Source organism: Etheostoma cragini, chromosome 5 (genome assembly GCF_013103735.1).
Source record: "Etheostoma cragini isolate CJK2018 chromosome 5, CSU_Ecrag_1.0, whole genome shotgun sequence".
NCBI classification, from domain to species: domain Eukaryota; kingdom Metazoa; phylum Chordata; class Actinopteri; order Perciformes; family Percidae; genus Etheostoma; species Etheostoma cragini.
The window spans coordinates 23049934-23066840 of NC_048411.1; the positions used below are offsets into that span (position 1 = coordinate 23049934).

Consider the following 16907-nt stretch of genomic DNA (forward strand, 5'->3'; position numbering starts at 1 on the left):
TGCAATGTGTTTCATTTTTTTAATGGATGAAATTATTGCTCTGATGCAACTCTACATCTGTGGGTAATGATTAAGTGTCCAAATCTAAAAAGTAAACTATTGAGCGTCTTTTGTATAGAGAGAAGTATAAACAAGGGAGTGATTTTGGACATGGCCCCTTGTTTGTGCCGGTTGACAGTCTTCTTCTTTGCCTTTGACCAGAACATTTCTACGTTTCTTTGCGTGCTACTGCCACCAATTGTCAATTAGTGGAATAGAGTGGTTTGCATACACAAAACATATAGGGCTATATCACCCTCTGTAGTCAGCAGGTTTGTGTAAAGCATCAACTGTGTGCTCATGCACATACTTCTGTGGCCTTGTGTGTACAACATAAGATAGGATCCAGACACCTAACTACCTATCCAAAAAGAGAAAAAAAAACATTATAAGTGCCCATTTTTTGGTCAAATGATTTGATGTACTTTGTTATCAGCCTTTTAATAAACCAGATAATAATGTGTTTATTTGCCAGGGTCTTGGATTGCCTTAATCTCCGGGCTTTTTTTGAATTAATAACCTTCCTGCTGTACAAAATTCCTTTTGATGCAACAAGGCTTCCATTAGTGCCACAACTTTTACTGCTGCTGCTATGACTACTGTTGGCCATGTAAAAAGATTTCTTACATAATTTGTAATAATACATTCACTTTTTGATCTCATAAAACAATTATCTGAGTTTTGGCAGAAACACAACTGTCGGCAATGTATAATGACTGTGATGGACTTTCAGTGTACTTTAGAAACAGCCTGTAATTTCTTGCATGCCTTCACTAACTAATCCAGTTTTACTCTTCCCACACATGTAGAATTTAACATTTCTCTCGGAGGGATGCATTTGGTTTGGTCTCACCACAAGGAAGAAATGACTCATTAATTATACTTTACGTTGATGAGGATAATCATATTAAGGCAAAACTATGCCCACAGTAGTGCTGCTGTAACAGCATGTGGTTTGACCGCTTTATAATAGCACTTACTGTTGAATTAATGAACTGTGGAAATAGTTTATGTGGTAATGTCTATAGTGGTGCCTCCTTCTAAGGGCAACACTAACTTGACTAAACAAAAGGTCTTTATTGAAAAGCTGAGAGATTTAAATTCCTCTATATACCAATTGCCTGTTTTTTTGTTTCTTCATGAATAAATGGCTTCATGAATAAAGGACTTGTTTTCCATTATCAGTATGTCTTAACTTATTATCATTACACTCAGTGAGGCTCAAACAGAAACTATGTGTGCATAAATAAACCTTATTTCCTATATAAAACAGCTTGCCTTTCTTCCTTTTCCTTTGTTTAGTCCCTTTAGTGTTGATTTCTCTTCTGTCTCTCTCTCCACAGGGCAAACGGGGAAATGATGGAAGCCCTGGGGCCAAAGGCTATGCTGGCAGGCAGGTGCAGTAAATCTAGTGTTGCTGTGCTGTTTGAGCAGGGCCACACACACACACACACACACACACACACACACACACACACACACACACACACACACACACACACACATGCAGAAAGATAAAATAATAAATGGAGGCTAGGATATCATCTCTATTGTGAATTCAGCTTTTTGATCAGGCCTTTTATTACATCAAATTAGAGCTTTTAGAGCTTAGAGTTTTGCTCACTGTGAGAATGATTAATAAAATGGGATATATTGGTGAAACACCAAATCCTTGTATGTTTTCTGTACCTACAAAATAATCTAATTTAGAGATATTGGATGCTGGCAAAGAACCTCAGCCATCGGGATCTCAGTGTCAGCCTCAAAGAATCTAATTTGGTCAATCCAAATAAAATGTTTGTTGCAGCTGAATGAAAGGAAAAAGGCTCTAAGGTGTTGAGAAGCACCTGTGGTTGAATTTAAGCGTTGGATGCCTCCGGTCTAGCAAGGAAATAAAATGTCAAAAGGTTTCCATTGTAAGCACTGCACTGAAGACAGAAAAGGTAATAAAAGTGTGACGAATGCCACAGGTTTCCGGCTACAAATAAGCTTCCTTTATCCTTCCAACCAGTGAGCGTCATTCCTTGCTCCACTTCTAGGAATAGTGTTTAACTTTGAAGCTGGGGAGCATTAGGGTTTTTCTGCATTTAAAACCGGTTTCCTCTTAACTTTTAGAAAACTTAAACTGCTGCTTGCTTACGTGTCCTTTCCTAAATGTTTATGGTAAGCTAGAGTTAAGGCACGGGTCTCATTGTTTGCCTTTGTGCACACGTACTATGTCTGAACTCTGATCTCTAAAGACATTTGGTTCTGTGTGATGGATTAGGTTTTAGCACCCCCTACCATATGTGGGGTGTGAATCACCAGTGCTGCACGTTTATGTCAAGGCGTCCTTTGCGGTTGGGTGTTCTTCTGAGTTGACAGTGGATCTTTAAAGTTGCACAGGAAGATTTTCTGCGCTGGTGGATTTGCTGGCTGTGGTGCTGAGAAATGAATGTGAATGCTGCTTTAAGTTGTGACACCACAAATGCAAACATCTGGATGAATGTGCTTATCACGAAGCAGTGATATTTTTTAGGTACTTTCACAGCAACACAAAGTTCTGCCACTGTTTGTAAGCATAGAAATTTGTTTTGTCATGTATTACATTTAGGGTTTACCTGGGCCTGTAGGGGAAATGGGGCCAAAAGGAGTCAGGGTAAGTACATGTTGGACAAATTACAGCTTTGGCATGGATTTGTGTTATTAAACTCTTCAAGGCAGTATGTTTGATAATAAAAAGGTGCTTTAAAAGTAAAAAAAAAAAAACTGTAAATCTGTCATTGTAAGGCCCAAAGTCTTTAAAGCACCCTCAGAATGAATTTCTCTGTGTACGTGCATTTCATGTTCTTGTCATGCACCCTAACTCAGCTTTCACTGAAGGCCACAGGAAAGAGAGTCATGGCTCATCTAGTAGTAAAGCTTCTGCATTTTCACTTTCTTGAACAAATGCCTGCTAAATGAATTACCTAACCAGCGTGGGTGCATAAAAAGGCCAATGTCATAAATGCCACTCTCCTGCCCTTGTAAACTCCATGATGATGACAACATATGGTTTTGTTAGTATATTTAAAGTACTGTAAGAGTAATTACCTCTGGCTTTCTGTAAATTCCTTCCGTGCTTGCTGTGATTGTTAATGCAAATATCATAAAACTATATTGCCATGCTGTCAAGCACAGCCATAATCAGTTTGAATGTGAGCTTTTGGTTAAATGTCATTGCAATTTGTGTTTCTGCCCTGTTTGCCACTTTCTCCTCTTCTTGCGGTGAGCAGGTTTAGCAGAGAGTTCTTCAGAGATCCTTGATGTGAGGGTATGTGCCCTTGGACTACATCGTGGAAGCCAGCACCATGCAGTCCATGGGCATATACACTTGCCTCAAGGCTTGGCTCTACAAGACCACTCCACCGTATCAAAAAGCCTTTGGTGCTGTAACAGGAGAAAGCATCACAGCTGAAGTCTTTGTAGATATTTTTAGATGTGTTAGTGTTGTTGACATCAAACCGTTGCTTGAATGCCCATCATCTCTGCAAATAGTCCACCTTCTTTTGCTTTTCCATCTATCTTTGCCTTATCTGTTCCTCCACTCCATCTTGTATTCATCTCTCTAGGGTCACATTGGCATCCCTGGGCTTTTTGGCCTTCCTGGTTCGGATGGAGAGAGAGTGAGTATTAGTGGCTGAAAGAATCAATGCCTACTGGGTTACATTATATGACTGCCCATGGACCGAAATGATGAATAGTTATAGATTTAATTGTTGAAGTAGTGCAGGCACGCTTAACCAAATTACTATTATAAGCCCAAAGTAGCACAATCTCCTTCATACTGTATTGGATCAAGCCTGGGGGCAATAGCAACCTCCACTCCCACGCCTCCTACTGGCTTGGATAAGAATCATAATACAGAATGTATGAGGTAGATTTAAATTTATTTAAAATCAACCAGGACTCAAATTCCCATTAACCCCCAGAGCTGTGGATCAAAACAGTGGCAAAAAACCTCTCAGGAATTTTGATATTGTTTTTGTTTTTAGCTACTTTAGCCAAGTGAGGCTAAGGCACTGTTGGCCCTTCAATGTCTAAGTGAGTTGGGTCAGTTGATCAAACACTTTAAATAGAACATGTCACAAAGATTGGGATTGATTCATAAAATTTACTTACAGCATGGTCCTGAGAGGATGAATATCTTCTGCTGTTCACTATAACAGGATAACTGAATTCTGTCAGCCTGTGCTTTGAGATGAATGCTGACATAGCATGTTACAAAGATAACATGCTAATGTAGCATCCAGCTTAAAGCTCAGCTAAGTGCAGCTGAGGATGAAAAAGTACACTTCAGTCTGAAAATTGAGCCACGATGTAGAACTTTAACCTGACAAGCTGAGTCTGATTTGTCCCAAAATGACCATCCTACAGAAGATAAACTATTACGATTCAGTTGTTAAAATACAAGACCATTTAGAAGCTGATCTTTCGACCAAATGACATAACCTTTATCAGCAGATGACATTTGCTAATTGTGATGGAATTGTAGATTTCCATTTTTTTTCAAGGACTTTATCCACTTTTCCTTTAAATCTTATTTTTTGATGAAAATTGCGTTATTGAAAACTCAAGAACATCTAGTACCTGTAAATGGACCTGCTGTTGCCAAGCTGTAGAACTTTGAAGCTCAATATTTCTGATAATGATAATGATCTGAGAATAGAAAATTTGTTTCTTCATTTTTGGTCCATACAACAATTTTGTTTTCTGTTGTGTAAGGAGCATCATAGCCTCACAGGTCTTCTGGTGTAGCTAATGGCATAGCCTTATCACCTTCTCTGTTTTTGCATTATGCTCTTTTATCTCTCCTTAAGCTCCTTATCCATTTTTCTCTATCTGTCTCTCAACTCCTCTTTTCTGTCCTGTTTCTAGGGAATTCCCGGCGTTCATGGGAAGAAGGGCAAGATGGGTAGGCCGGTAAAGTTTTCTCTCAACATACTTCTCAGAGAAAATTTTTAATGCATCCTTGTGAAAGTGAGGGTGTTTGTGTTGATCTATGGGCTATTACTGTGCTGCAGAGCTACTTTGAAGTGCATTACTCAGACAGAGACTTTAGTTCAGCGTGAAGCCCCTCCTGGCTTTAGTTGTAAATCTGCAAAAAAAAAGTTACGGCAACTTCCACACTGGGACAGTGATGCTAGGGATCATTGTTATAGGGGGAGAATATGCACCATACATTGTGTAACTGAATGTGTTGGAAACACAAATGTCCATGTGTCAGCAGATTGTATTTAAATTCTCACTTAGATCCCTTTTTACAATCAAAAATTCCTGGCGCAATGATTAGCTAAGTTTCCATTCACTTGTCAATCAAATTATCTGTAGTTTGGTAAACAAAAACGCATTCAAATAAAGCAGGTAAAAGTTTGTTTCCATCCGGCTCTAAAGCAAATAAAAACCTGTACGTAATGACGTCACATACTGTTTTGCGATCAAATTGGCATATCAAATTGATTTTAGACATTTTAAGGTGTTTCCATTCGTTTTCGCACTGAATCGCACAACATTCAAGCAAACTTTTGCAAACAAAGTTTTTCTAAACAAAATGGGTTGCGCTGGCTGCCAACAAATGATCAAAATTGCACAAGCTGTCATAGTGCTTATGTGCCAGCTGATAGAAACATATCAAGCTATAATAGGAAAACAACGGCGCTATCAACACATTGCTATGATGATGCAGATGCAACTTGCCTTTTATTTTATCGATATAGAGAAAATCCGATGAGACAGAACGTATTTCTTCTGAGTCAATACTCATGAAATTCCATTGAAATTTACTGTTTCCACAAGGCATTTCTTAATCGATATTACTTAATTTGGATAAAAACGTGTGTATGGGAACATAGCTATAAAGTCAGTGACTTGTCATCTGTAAATCTTTTAAGATTTATTTTCTCTGGCTGAAGTTGATTAGTCAACATTGTGTGTTTAAGAGTGCGCTTATTACAGTGCTTGTTTCATGTGACCGATATGATAATGTCAGTTGTGGGTTTGGATCTCCGGAGTCTCTATCAACAGATCAGGAAAGTCTATCGTCATTGGCGCCTGGAAGTAAATTTCCCATCCTCCCAGGCTTACATGGAAAATACCAATACTGCATACAACCACTTGTGTAAATCTGCTGTTTTCCCAGGCCTAGTCTGGTTGTACATGTATTTTTGTTTTTTAAAATATTATTTTGCAGAAGCGGTCAGTGATATACAATGAGATGAAAAAAATATGCTCATAATAGCCAAGTCATGGGAAAGCCATTTCCCATCCTCTGTGGTAAAAAGTGAGGTTAGTCACTTTACCCAAGGAGTTTTTTTAGTCCTGAGTCAGCAGTAATGCTGTTTAGGAAAATCTGCAAAGACACACAAAAAAGGAGTTGGCATGTTTGATCCACAATCAACATAAGCCACAAAAAGCTGATACTGTTTGTATTGTATAGCTCCCTTCCTCCTTTTATAAACTTATGGACTGAAAGTGGGAAAGTGGTCTTCCAAACATTTTTTATCTAATAAATGCTATAGTTTGTACAAAGCACAATGACATGATTTCGAGCAGATCACAGAATGAAAAGGGTCTCGCCGGCCACGCTAAAAGTTGTTGTGAACAAAGACTTGCATGTGTTTCTGATGAATCCAAGTCCGTTATTGACATTTTTGGACAGAGGAAAATCTTTCCACATATTTTGTGGGCTTCATGTTGCACCAATTATGGTCTTGCTCATTACTTTATCCACATTTGCCTAATGTTCTAAATCAGCAGTCTGCCACATTAAAAGTCCTATCACTGCCATCTCTTGTGGTCTTCATACTTTCATTTGATATTTTTTCTTCTCTGTCTGCCGACAGACTATGAGAGATCTCTGCCAGTTCTCATTAATCTAAGCATAGCCTTCTGTTGGCGAGTGCTGAGCCGTGATGTGCGGTTTGTTGCATGTTGACCGTGGCACATTGACAAGCACGCGTTAAGCATGTGGCCTCGTCGCTGCATCACACCTGTTGTTCTCCCTCTATAATGGAATTACGAGCACCATGCAAAAAAAGGACACAGTCATCAGTTTCTGGGCCAAGCAGCTTTATTCGGCCATTTAGGCAAGTCCTGGGGGTTTGGTTCGCGGGCTGCTGAGCAGTGCCTGCCAGCGCATGCACAAACAGACACTCGGTCGCTCAGAAACACTCAGCCGTGGACGTTCCTGCCGTTGTCACAGGAATGAAGCGCTGGGAGCACAATTTAGGGGATTTGCTTGGGCTTTGCTCTGCAAACTTGTGTTTCGGGAAACACTTAGTTCATCCTCTGTGCATGGTGTGCTAACTTCACTGGCAAAAGTTGTAATATCTAAATAAATTCCAGTGTTTTGATGGTATGAACATGATAAAGCAGCTCAATTTCCCCTCCGTTTACATACATGACCGTCCTGTTTGTTTGTGTGCTCAGGGGTTTCCTGGTGACTATGGAGAGAGGGGACCTCCTGGCCCTGATGGGAACCCAGTAAGTAAAACTATGTAGATGAATGCACAATTTACTAACTCTTGGCAAAGTACAAATCTTACCCAAAAAAAAAAAATTATACCCAACTGAGATTTCCCCAGGTTTTAAACATAATGTAGCAAATGTCTTATACAAATGCAGTACAGTGTGCTTTACAAGAAATGAAAAGAGTTGGAACTTACACATTGTTTTACAGCACGACTGACTGTGAGACAAGTCCGTGCAGTCATTCAGCTCCTCGCTCACTCGTAATCCATACTGATGCATCAGCAGGTTTACTTGCCTATCTTTTACTTTAGTTTGACCCTAACTGCTTGTGATTGACAGGGTCAGTGTTAGATTGTGATTGGCTGACCTCTGCGAGCCTCCTCCAGGCCTCATTTCCTCTTCCCCAAGGGGGGGTGGGGTCCATTTGGCTGAATTTATCTCTTTTCATTCATAGAGGAATAGAGGAGGCAACAGGAAGGGCGCACTGGGCTGAGTGTCATCCATCTGTCCATTGGATGCATAGCTTGGATAGGATATAGGCATGGCGTGTGGCTGCGGGGTTGATTATTTTAGAACAAGCCTGTCTGTGTGTCAATGCCAAGTGCTCACTCACTATGCTAAAATGAGTGGAGAAACACATTACACAGGATATTGAGGGAGGAAAACACAAATAAACTAACAAAATATAGTAGCATTTAGTTTGCTATCATGTGTATTCTTCCTCTACATCTCTACACCTCTGTCTGACTGTGTGCTCGTGTGGGATGTTGTTGCATCGCTTCTTTATCTCTCTTTCTTTGTCCTTTCCCTTCCTCTTAGGGTGAACTGGGATCTCCTGGCCCATGTGGAGTCCCTGGTCTTATCGTGAGTGTTCTTGTATCCTTCTCACTGATTTTATGACTTTATGTTTCATGATTTTAAACTCTTTGGTACCTTCTTGTTGTATACATACTATTGTTTCTTTCTATTTAGGCCCCTCTTTATATCTATTGTTTTAAAAAGACGCTGTATAAAAGCATTTGATTCCTTACTCACTATTCTCATATCTCTTCCACATGTTTCTGTTGAGACATTCAGCTCAGAAAGTACATGTTTGTTATGCGGCCCTTAAGACTTAAGTATTTTGGACATTCAGCGTTATAAGTACTGTATGTGTTTTGTGTGTCTTGATGTGTGCAGGGAGACATGGGCTCTTTTGGAATAATTGGCTTACCAGGACCACCAGGACTCAAGGTAAATGATGTGGTTTTATACAAATGTCTTGTTTTGGTATGGATCCATCATAAATAGGGGATTTTTTGGCAATTTTATTGGTCAACCAGAATGTCTCCAAGTAGCTGTTGAGCTCACTTTGAAGAGTGGTTGGTGATTAAAATGTTCCACAGCCAGAATATGTAAACCCTAGTGAACAGGAAACGCTAGGCCCATTAATCATGTTGAATCATTAATCATGTTTTCTTTCTCTTTCTTTCTTCTTTTCTTTTTTAATATTAATTTTGCTTCCAAGGGAGTACCTGGAAACCAAGGGGAACCAGGACTGAAAGGTGATAAGGTGATCTGCATATGTCTTTCTCACAACTAACCTACTATGGCATACAAGGATGCTAGAGACAACTAATCACAAAATTGTATTTCTGTCTCCTGACAAAGATAACAGATAACACAAAGCTATTATGCCAACTTATGGAACCATTATGGAACCAAGCACTCCTGTGGCGCATGTTGAATTACTTTTTTAATTCTAACATTCTAGTGCTAACATTCATATTATTTTTTCATGTTGCTTTGTGTTTTCCCAGGGGGATTTTGGCTTACCAGGGGAGCCAGGGGAGTGTGGATTCCAAGGGGACAAGGTAAGTGTATGTTTGCATGTGCTCAGGTGGAACAACCGGTCATCCAGAAATAATAGGATCAGTGGTTGGATGCCTTGCTTCTTCTGTCTTCATGTCAAAGTTTCCTTTAGCATGGCATCTCCACCGCCAGCGATGTGTTTGTGTGCATTGGTTAATTAATGGAAACTGCCTTGTTCTGATCTCTAAAAACACCAAAGAAGTGCAGTCCATTTACCATTTCTTTGAATCCTGTCATAGAAGTTGGTGTGTTTCTGTATCTAAGCAGCATTGCATTTGTCCTACTTGTTTTGCTGACTTGTTAACAATGAGCTGGCTTTTATTTTACAGGGTACGCGTGGCTCACCTGGGTTGCCCGGTCCTTGTGGAAAACCTGGGACACAGGTATTTTCTATCTCACATTCAAAAAAAGTGAAAAACTATTATTAATTTAACTTATTCTGTCATTGGTGATAGCACAGTTTATCTCTACATTGCACAGTGTTACTTCGTATTGAGATTATTACTTTTATTAAGCGATTTCTTTTCATGCTTTCTTGCTTGTATGTTCTCAGTTGGTGACTGATAAATGAAATAGAGTACTCTGGTAGTCTATGTTGTTATGATTCTGTTTTTTTCCGTCAGCTTCATCTGATGAGAATTTTGTTCTGAAAGCATCTTTGGTCAAAGAAATGTATGCTAATCAAGCTGTGGCATAAACAACTCAGCAAAGATTGGAGTACTGGCAAATTCCCAGTGCACATGCTGCTTTAGCCTTAAGACTAATCCACCGTTGGCACTTGTGCGTTATGAAGTGTCCTTAATATTTTGAGTGCTCTCTGATCTGATATGAGATTCTAGTATGGAAAACCTGCTTTCTGAGTGGCCACACACATTCCTCCTATCAGAATCTTACCTCAGCTGCAATGGTTGATTTGGTATTGGGAATACTGCAGCTTTAACAAAATGAGATTTGCTTAAAACTTATACAGGACATGACCTTGAAATGCGTGTGAAAAGTGTGAAATATTAAGCTGGTTTCTTTTCATTTTCATGGTTATATAACATTGTTTTGGTAACATACATGTTCCCTAGTCAAACCATTTATCTAATTAAGCCTATAGTATTTTTTTGAAGTTATTTTGAGGTTTCTGATCTGTGTAATACTAATTTGATAATTTATGATCATTTGTGACATTTCTTAGGGCAAACCTGGTGAAAAGGGCCCTGATGGTAAACCTGGCCCTCCTGGCCCAGAGGTAGGATATATTCTGTTAACTATTATATTTTGGCTAGATGCATTATATTTATGTTATTCTATCATTTTTGACACAATGTTGTGTGCCACTGTGTGGTGATAAAGCTGTGGTTCATTTCCTGTCATTTTCAAAGGGATTTCCAGGCGACATTGGCCCACCAGGACAAAATGGCCCCGAAGGACCTAAGGTCAGAGTGACATTAAATATTGAACTCTATGAATTTTGAGTGAGTAGAAATAAAGTGAAAGTTCACTCTCTGTGTTTTATCCACAGGGAAAGCAAGGCATCCAAGGTTTGCCAGGTCCAAGAGGAACACCTGGACTTCAGGTGGCAGTGACTTATTATATCTTAAAAATAAATAAAAGATCTATTTTTTTTACTTTTCTCTGACCTTTAGTGACAATTCTTTTGTCAGGGTGATGAGGGACCAGTTGGGCCTGCTGGACCTGCTGGACTCGAGGTGAGTACTGATTGGATAAGCCCCTCAAATCAAGATTAGTAAAAAAAAAAAAGAACAGCCAAAGGTTAGGATCCACACACAACAAGTACACCATGTGTATCTTCCTAAATGTAGCTTCGGAGAAAAAAAAAGACCTATTATGGACAGTAAGTGCTTTGGCTAACTGATGTCTCTATTGTTCTAAAGCTGTTTTGAAAGATTTCTTATTTGACGCCGTGTACTCATTTCCAGATTGGTCAGCTTATCGCTATGCTCTTTTCTATCATAAAAATCACACACAATCACAAACAAAAGCAACTGTCAAACCAAAATAAAAAGTTTATACAGTATATATATATATATATATATATATATATATATATATATATATATATATATATATATATAACATGGGATATTATAAATGGTTTTGAACTGTTCTGCAGAATGACTAAAATCCACAGTGACTATCTTGGGTCCAAAAACAAATGTTATACCTGGAATCATCCCAGGCTAAACAATAGAGTAAACCTTTCCAATTATACTCTCTAATTTTGCAATGGTTGATTCCAGTCTGCCATCTCCCAAAAGTTCAACCCACAAGGCAATACTGCAAACAAACACAAATGACCCAATGACTTCTGTGAGTAATAGGACGTCTTTGATGCTGCAAACGGCTATGTGTTTTATGGATCATTAAGTTTATCAAAGGGATGTTTTTGTTTTGTGCCAGAGCCTCTCGAGGGACAGCAGACTCCCAGACTGCACCTTTTAAAGGAGATACAGAGAGTTTATTGTTTGTTTTGAGGAGCTGCAGTACACTTCTCTGTGTCATTTTTGTTTTCTGTTCAGGGCAGGCCTGGGAGGCAGGGATACCCTGGACTGACAGGCCCAGATGGACTTAAGGTCAGACCTAATAGTCTCACATCCACCGCCAAACCACTGTCATCCTTAACTGAACATCCTCTCCCCAGCTTTCTTTTATCATAGAATAGCATCTGAATATGTGTAAATTAGATGTTAATTCTCCATTACCACAGGGGAATGGTCCTCCAAGCACATTTCAACTGATTTGAACTAAAAATGAAAGGCATGAATACGTTTGTGATATGCTAATTGGCTGCTTTGCTGTAGGGCGAGACCGGGATAACTGGCGAGGTCGGAAAGCTTGGCGAGAGGGTAACGACTTTTCTCTCCTGTTTCTGCTGATTTCTGTTTGATGCTCCCTGCGTGTCTGTTTTGTTCGGATCCCAAAGCTGTGCAGCCTATTATGAGAAATACAACTTCAATAGAGCTAAGAGAAATAAGAAAAAAGTTGAGACCGCACATGTTCTTTCCTTCAGGGTCTACCTGGTTTTGTCGGGCCTGTTGGAGAGACTGGCATCGGAGGAGAAAAGGTTAGCATGGTCTCACGTTGCCACACTTTGCTAGTATCACAAGTTGTTGCTTACCAATGTCTATTTTAATCTGTGACATTACTCTCTGTTGATGGAACATGTGATTAGTGCTGAAACAAGAAGTCAGTCAAAACTAGTTTTATAAAACAAATTGTCATTTATCTGGCAAAAATGCCAAACACTTGGTATTAGCCTCTAAAATGTGTAGATTTGTTGATTTTCTATGTTATTGTAAACGAAATGTCTTTGAGTTTTTGGACTGTTGGTCAGAATTTGGCGCATGAATTTGAAGGCATCACTTTAGGCTCTCTCAAATTTTGATTGGCATTTTGGACTATTTTTCAAATATTTTGTAGACTGAAAGCTTAATCATTTAATTTATCAATGGACAATACATTTTTTACTGATTATGGCTTTTGGCTCTCCAGGGGGATCGAGGCAAAACAGGCGCCCCAGGGCCCCCAGGCGACACGGGGGCGATGGTAAGGAGTAAGTCAGGACGCTGTCTCTTGGAGCAGGGGGCATTTAGTTCTACTGTACGGCTGATGAAAGTTATCATTGATTGAAGTTATTAAACAATAACCATCTAATAGGCAGATAATATAGGCCATTCAGTTTTGTCGGAAATCTGTCAAATAAATCCGATATCATTTGAGTAATGTTGTCTCCATCAGGGTCACACTGGTATACCTGGATTGACGGGGCCACCTGGACTGCAAGGGATCCCAGTAAGTTTACTGCAATCATTGTCCCAGCTGTATGTGCACTGAATGTAAACCAGAGACTACACTGGCCCGTTGTGTGGACTACATACATGTATCCTCAATGCCAGTCTGAAAAGCAGTGTTTCACTGCCCTCTCTGGTTGAAAGTCTGTTGCACTTCTGACCAGGACTAGATGTGGTCACCTAACACTGTAAGTAAGTTAGTAGCATTGAAAAAATGTAGAAAGTTAAATGGGAGATAGTATAAAAACCAAAACAAAAAAGTCATCATAATAATAAAAAAACTTCTAAATCAAAGGCAAAAACAGAAGTTAAACACTCAAACAACAGAAACCACCATGGAGGCCCAACATACATTACAGGACAAAGTGCTTGTATTGCATTATTCACTCTATATATTAGTCTAATCTCTATAAAAGCACTAAAAACTGCATTTTATTAGTTGATATTGTGTTGAAAAACTGAACTGCTTAGTAATAAAATAGCTTGGTTCGAAAAAGAATATTATGTCTATGGCTAATTCTGCTTTCAATGTACTTGCAATGTACTTGTCACCGTTAATAAAGTCATAGAATCAAACTTAGATTAGTGGTTCCCAAACTTTTTGTCTTCAAGGACCCCTAAACTGACCCAAATTAGACCATGGACTACCATTCAATAAGATTTTGTCACAGGGTCCCCCATCTAATAGGATTTTTGCTTTTAGACATTATTATTACAAAAAGTGTATAAAACCAATGACCAACATGATAGAATTATAGAATTATTAGAATTATAGTTAAAAATGATTCCCTTTTGTGCTGGGGACCCACTGGAATCCCGACAAGGACCCCCCACTTTGGGTACCACTTACTTGGACAACTGCCTCTTGTATCTTAGTTTCTATGGTCAAACTCAAAGAATATTTTTTTACACACATTCAGGGGCCTCTTGGCTCACAGGGATCCATCGGCATCAGAGGACCCAAAGGCATGTGGGTAAGTATCTTAATATGGTGTTAAAGTATTATATTCCCACTTGGTGACACATAACTCATGTTTTTTACCAAATAATATGAAGCAACAAGTCAATATACATTGTGTTCATTGAAATAGGATCATTGCTCTAGGGATGGCCACTCTGAACCAAACGGAAATATGTTGACAGCTATCTTATGGATCGCCATGACATTTTGTCAAGACATTCATCAACTTACTTTGTGTTTAGTGCTAATTTGTAAATGTTTTTAAAGGTCCAATGGCTTGAACAATTCAATTTATGAGGTCTTTAACATTAATATGAGATCCCACAGCCTGCCTATGGTCCCCCAGTGGATAGAAATTGCAATAGGTGTGAACCGAGCCCTGGGTATCCTGCTCTGCCTTTGAGAAAATAAAAGCTCAGATGGGCCGATCTGGAATCTTGCTCCTTACGAGGTCATAAGAGTAAGGTTACCTCTTGTTTCTTTGCTTTGCTCGCCCAAAGAATTTGACCCACCCATGAGAAAGAGAGGGACATCATGGCTTTCAAACGAGCAAAGTGGCAGTTGGTCAAGGCCACACAGTAGGTAACATAAGCAAAACAGACCATGAAAGAGCACAAAGCAGAGGAGCTCTAAACGTCACTAATAAAATCCACAGATAATTAAATCTCTTAGAAGTGCAGAGCAAAAACACCACAGCAAGGATTGCTTTGCAATCTTGTTCAAAGAAAATAGACTTTGAACATAAATTACTATTTATATGTACATAGTAACAACAAGTTGATTCTGAACATGCTAAGAAGCTTTACAAAACACCCTGAAGTTTCTGTACAGGAAATGTGTGTGGCTGTGTCTGCCATTAGCTCAGGAAGATTCCTGTGTTCACTGGCGTTCCCATGATTTTTGACTTTAGGAAAATAGCCCATAGTTGCACAGCAGGGTTATTGGACTGAATGAATAATTAATCTAACATGAATACATGGTATAATTAAGGCATTTAATTTTGATTGGTTTTACATGCCCTTCCTGATAGTCACAAATGTTACTATAATAGCTTAAAATTACATCAAGGCTTTGGGAAATAGAATTAAGACCAGTATCATTAAACTCCAGTCTCCTCATTACACTGTCTGAAATAATTTCTAGTCAACAAGAATTGAGAAAACAACCGTAACAATCTATTCCTGTGCCTAATGATTTGCAATTAAAATTTTGATACAGGGACTGCAGATAAAAAAGATTAATGGCTAAATTTGGCACATTTACATGTTGGACTTTGTGCTAATGTTTATTAATGTGCATTGACCCTTTTAAACAAAGAAATCTAAAAACAAAACAAAAAGATAAAAATATGATAAAAGCTATAGTGTTAAAGATGTGGTCTGAGTGGAAGCAATATGTGCACTGCAGCACTATAAATTAATCATAGGATTCCAAGAAAAGTAGTGACAGCTACTTGGAGGTTGTACCTAATCCTCTTACTTCTAGTTTGCGCCTATATCTTATTATGGTTACAATTTTTACCGTAAGAGGGTTTAGTCATACATCTGTCATACTTAAACATCATGTCACCCTGTAATTCAATTTTGTTTAAAAATGTCTATGTCCAAACTGATTCCACTGACTGAAATTAAAGCAATCTTTACAATATGCATTTCTCTAACGTGTAAGCAAGTCATTACCATAATTTTTTCATAGGGTTTTACTGAGCTCTTCAGTGAAAGGCCTTTAAGTTGTTGCACTTAAAAAAATAAAATAAAAAGAAAGCATAGGGGGGGAGTAAGTAAGTAAGTGTCAGTATGTGTTGGGGTTGAATTAATGAAAAAAAGGAAGTTAATGCACATTAAAACTGAGTTACCATCTCCCACAGAAAATGTGGAAGGAGGGATAGATGGTACACGTCTGCACTATAAAACTATGTTGTTCCCATAAGTCATATAGTTCATATTGTTGTATGTGCTTTTTAAAGATTATTTGGGGTTTAGGTGAGAATGACAGATAACTCCCCTAGTATAGTAAAGGTGTGTCTTGATACGATTTAATTGCACTTGAAAAAAGTAACACTATCCCTCTTATGGCCAAATGTAATTCATTATTAGACAAAACATGAACTAGAAGGATTTTTAAATTAGCTAATACATTTTTATGTCTTTATATAATAACAAAAGTTGTTGAAATGCCGGCAGAAGGCGTCTGGGACACTCACCTGGCTGAGTGTGCGCCCATATAAAGAGGCTTAGTCTTCGATGCAGAGGTCCCAGGTTTGATTCTGACCCTTTGCTGCATGATGTTCCCCCTCTCTCTTCACTTTTATGTCTTAAGCTGTCCTATCAAATAAATGCCTAAAATGCCCCTTAAAAAATCTCGAAAAAAAAAAAAGTCGTCAAAAAAAAGTCAGCTTTTTATGTAATATTTCAAAATACTTTTTTTGGTGATCATGAAGCTTATTAGATGTAATTAATAATTTTACTTTATATTTCAACACGTTTCACATTTCTAATAACTGTCATCAATCTAAAAATATAATAGTGTCCCTCGTAAGTAAATACATCTACGTTTATGTCTATGGTTATTACCAAGCAACAATAAAAATGTCAAGGGCTCGTATAGGTAAGAGTCGTATTCTGCTTTGGCCCGGTTTAAATCACTTTTTTATAAGATACTTAGATGAACAACCAGCAAAAGACACAGTCAGTCCTTTAATGTTTTCTGAATAATTTGGTTGGTTGAATTTTATAGGCCAGGATGATTCAGCTGCAGGATTTGACCTT

General features: G+C 38.6%; 1 protein-coding gene across 2 annotated transcripts in view; it reads left to right on the plus strand.

Moving 5' to 3' along the window:
* Positions 1 to 16907, plus strand: part of col27a1b (collagen, type XXVII, alpha 1b) — a 66491-nt gene that overhangs the window by 32105 nt on the left and 17479 nt on the right. For both annotated transcript variants that reach the window (XM_034871670.1, XM_034871671.1), the window contains exons 9-28: positions 1383 to 1436; positions 2633 to 2677; positions 3630 to 3683; positions 4936 to 4980; positions 7486 to 7539; positions 8347 to 8391; positions 8707 to 8760; positions 9035 to 9079; positions 9327 to 9380; positions 9708 to 9761; positions 10562 to 10615; positions 10749 to 10802; positions 10889 to 10942; positions 11031 to 11075; positions 11907 to 11960; positions 12189 to 12233; positions 12398 to 12451; positions 12880 to 12933; positions 13126 to 13179; positions 14099 to 14152. In XM_034871670.1, the coding sequence (XP_034727561.1) occupies positions 1383 to 1436; positions 2633 to 2677; positions 3630 to 3683; positions 4936 to 4980; positions 7486 to 7539; positions 8347 to 8391; positions 8707 to 8760; positions 9035 to 9079; positions 9327 to 9380; positions 9708 to 9761; positions 10562 to 10615; positions 10749 to 10802; positions 10889 to 10942; positions 11031 to 11075; positions 11907 to 11960; positions 12189 to 12233; positions 12398 to 12451; positions 12880 to 12933; positions 13126 to 13179; positions 14099 to 14152 (1026 nt within the window). The remainder of the gene's footprint in view (positions 1 to 1382; positions 1437 to 2632; positions 2678 to 3629; positions 3684 to 4935; positions 4981 to 7485; positions 7540 to 8346; positions 8392 to 8706; positions 8761 to 9034; positions 9080 to 9326; positions 9381 to 9707; positions 9762 to 10561; positions 10616 to 10748; positions 10803 to 10888; positions 10943 to 11030; positions 11076 to 11906; positions 11961 to 12188; positions 12234 to 12397; positions 12452 to 12879; positions 12934 to 13125; positions 13180 to 14098; positions 14153 to 16907) is intronic.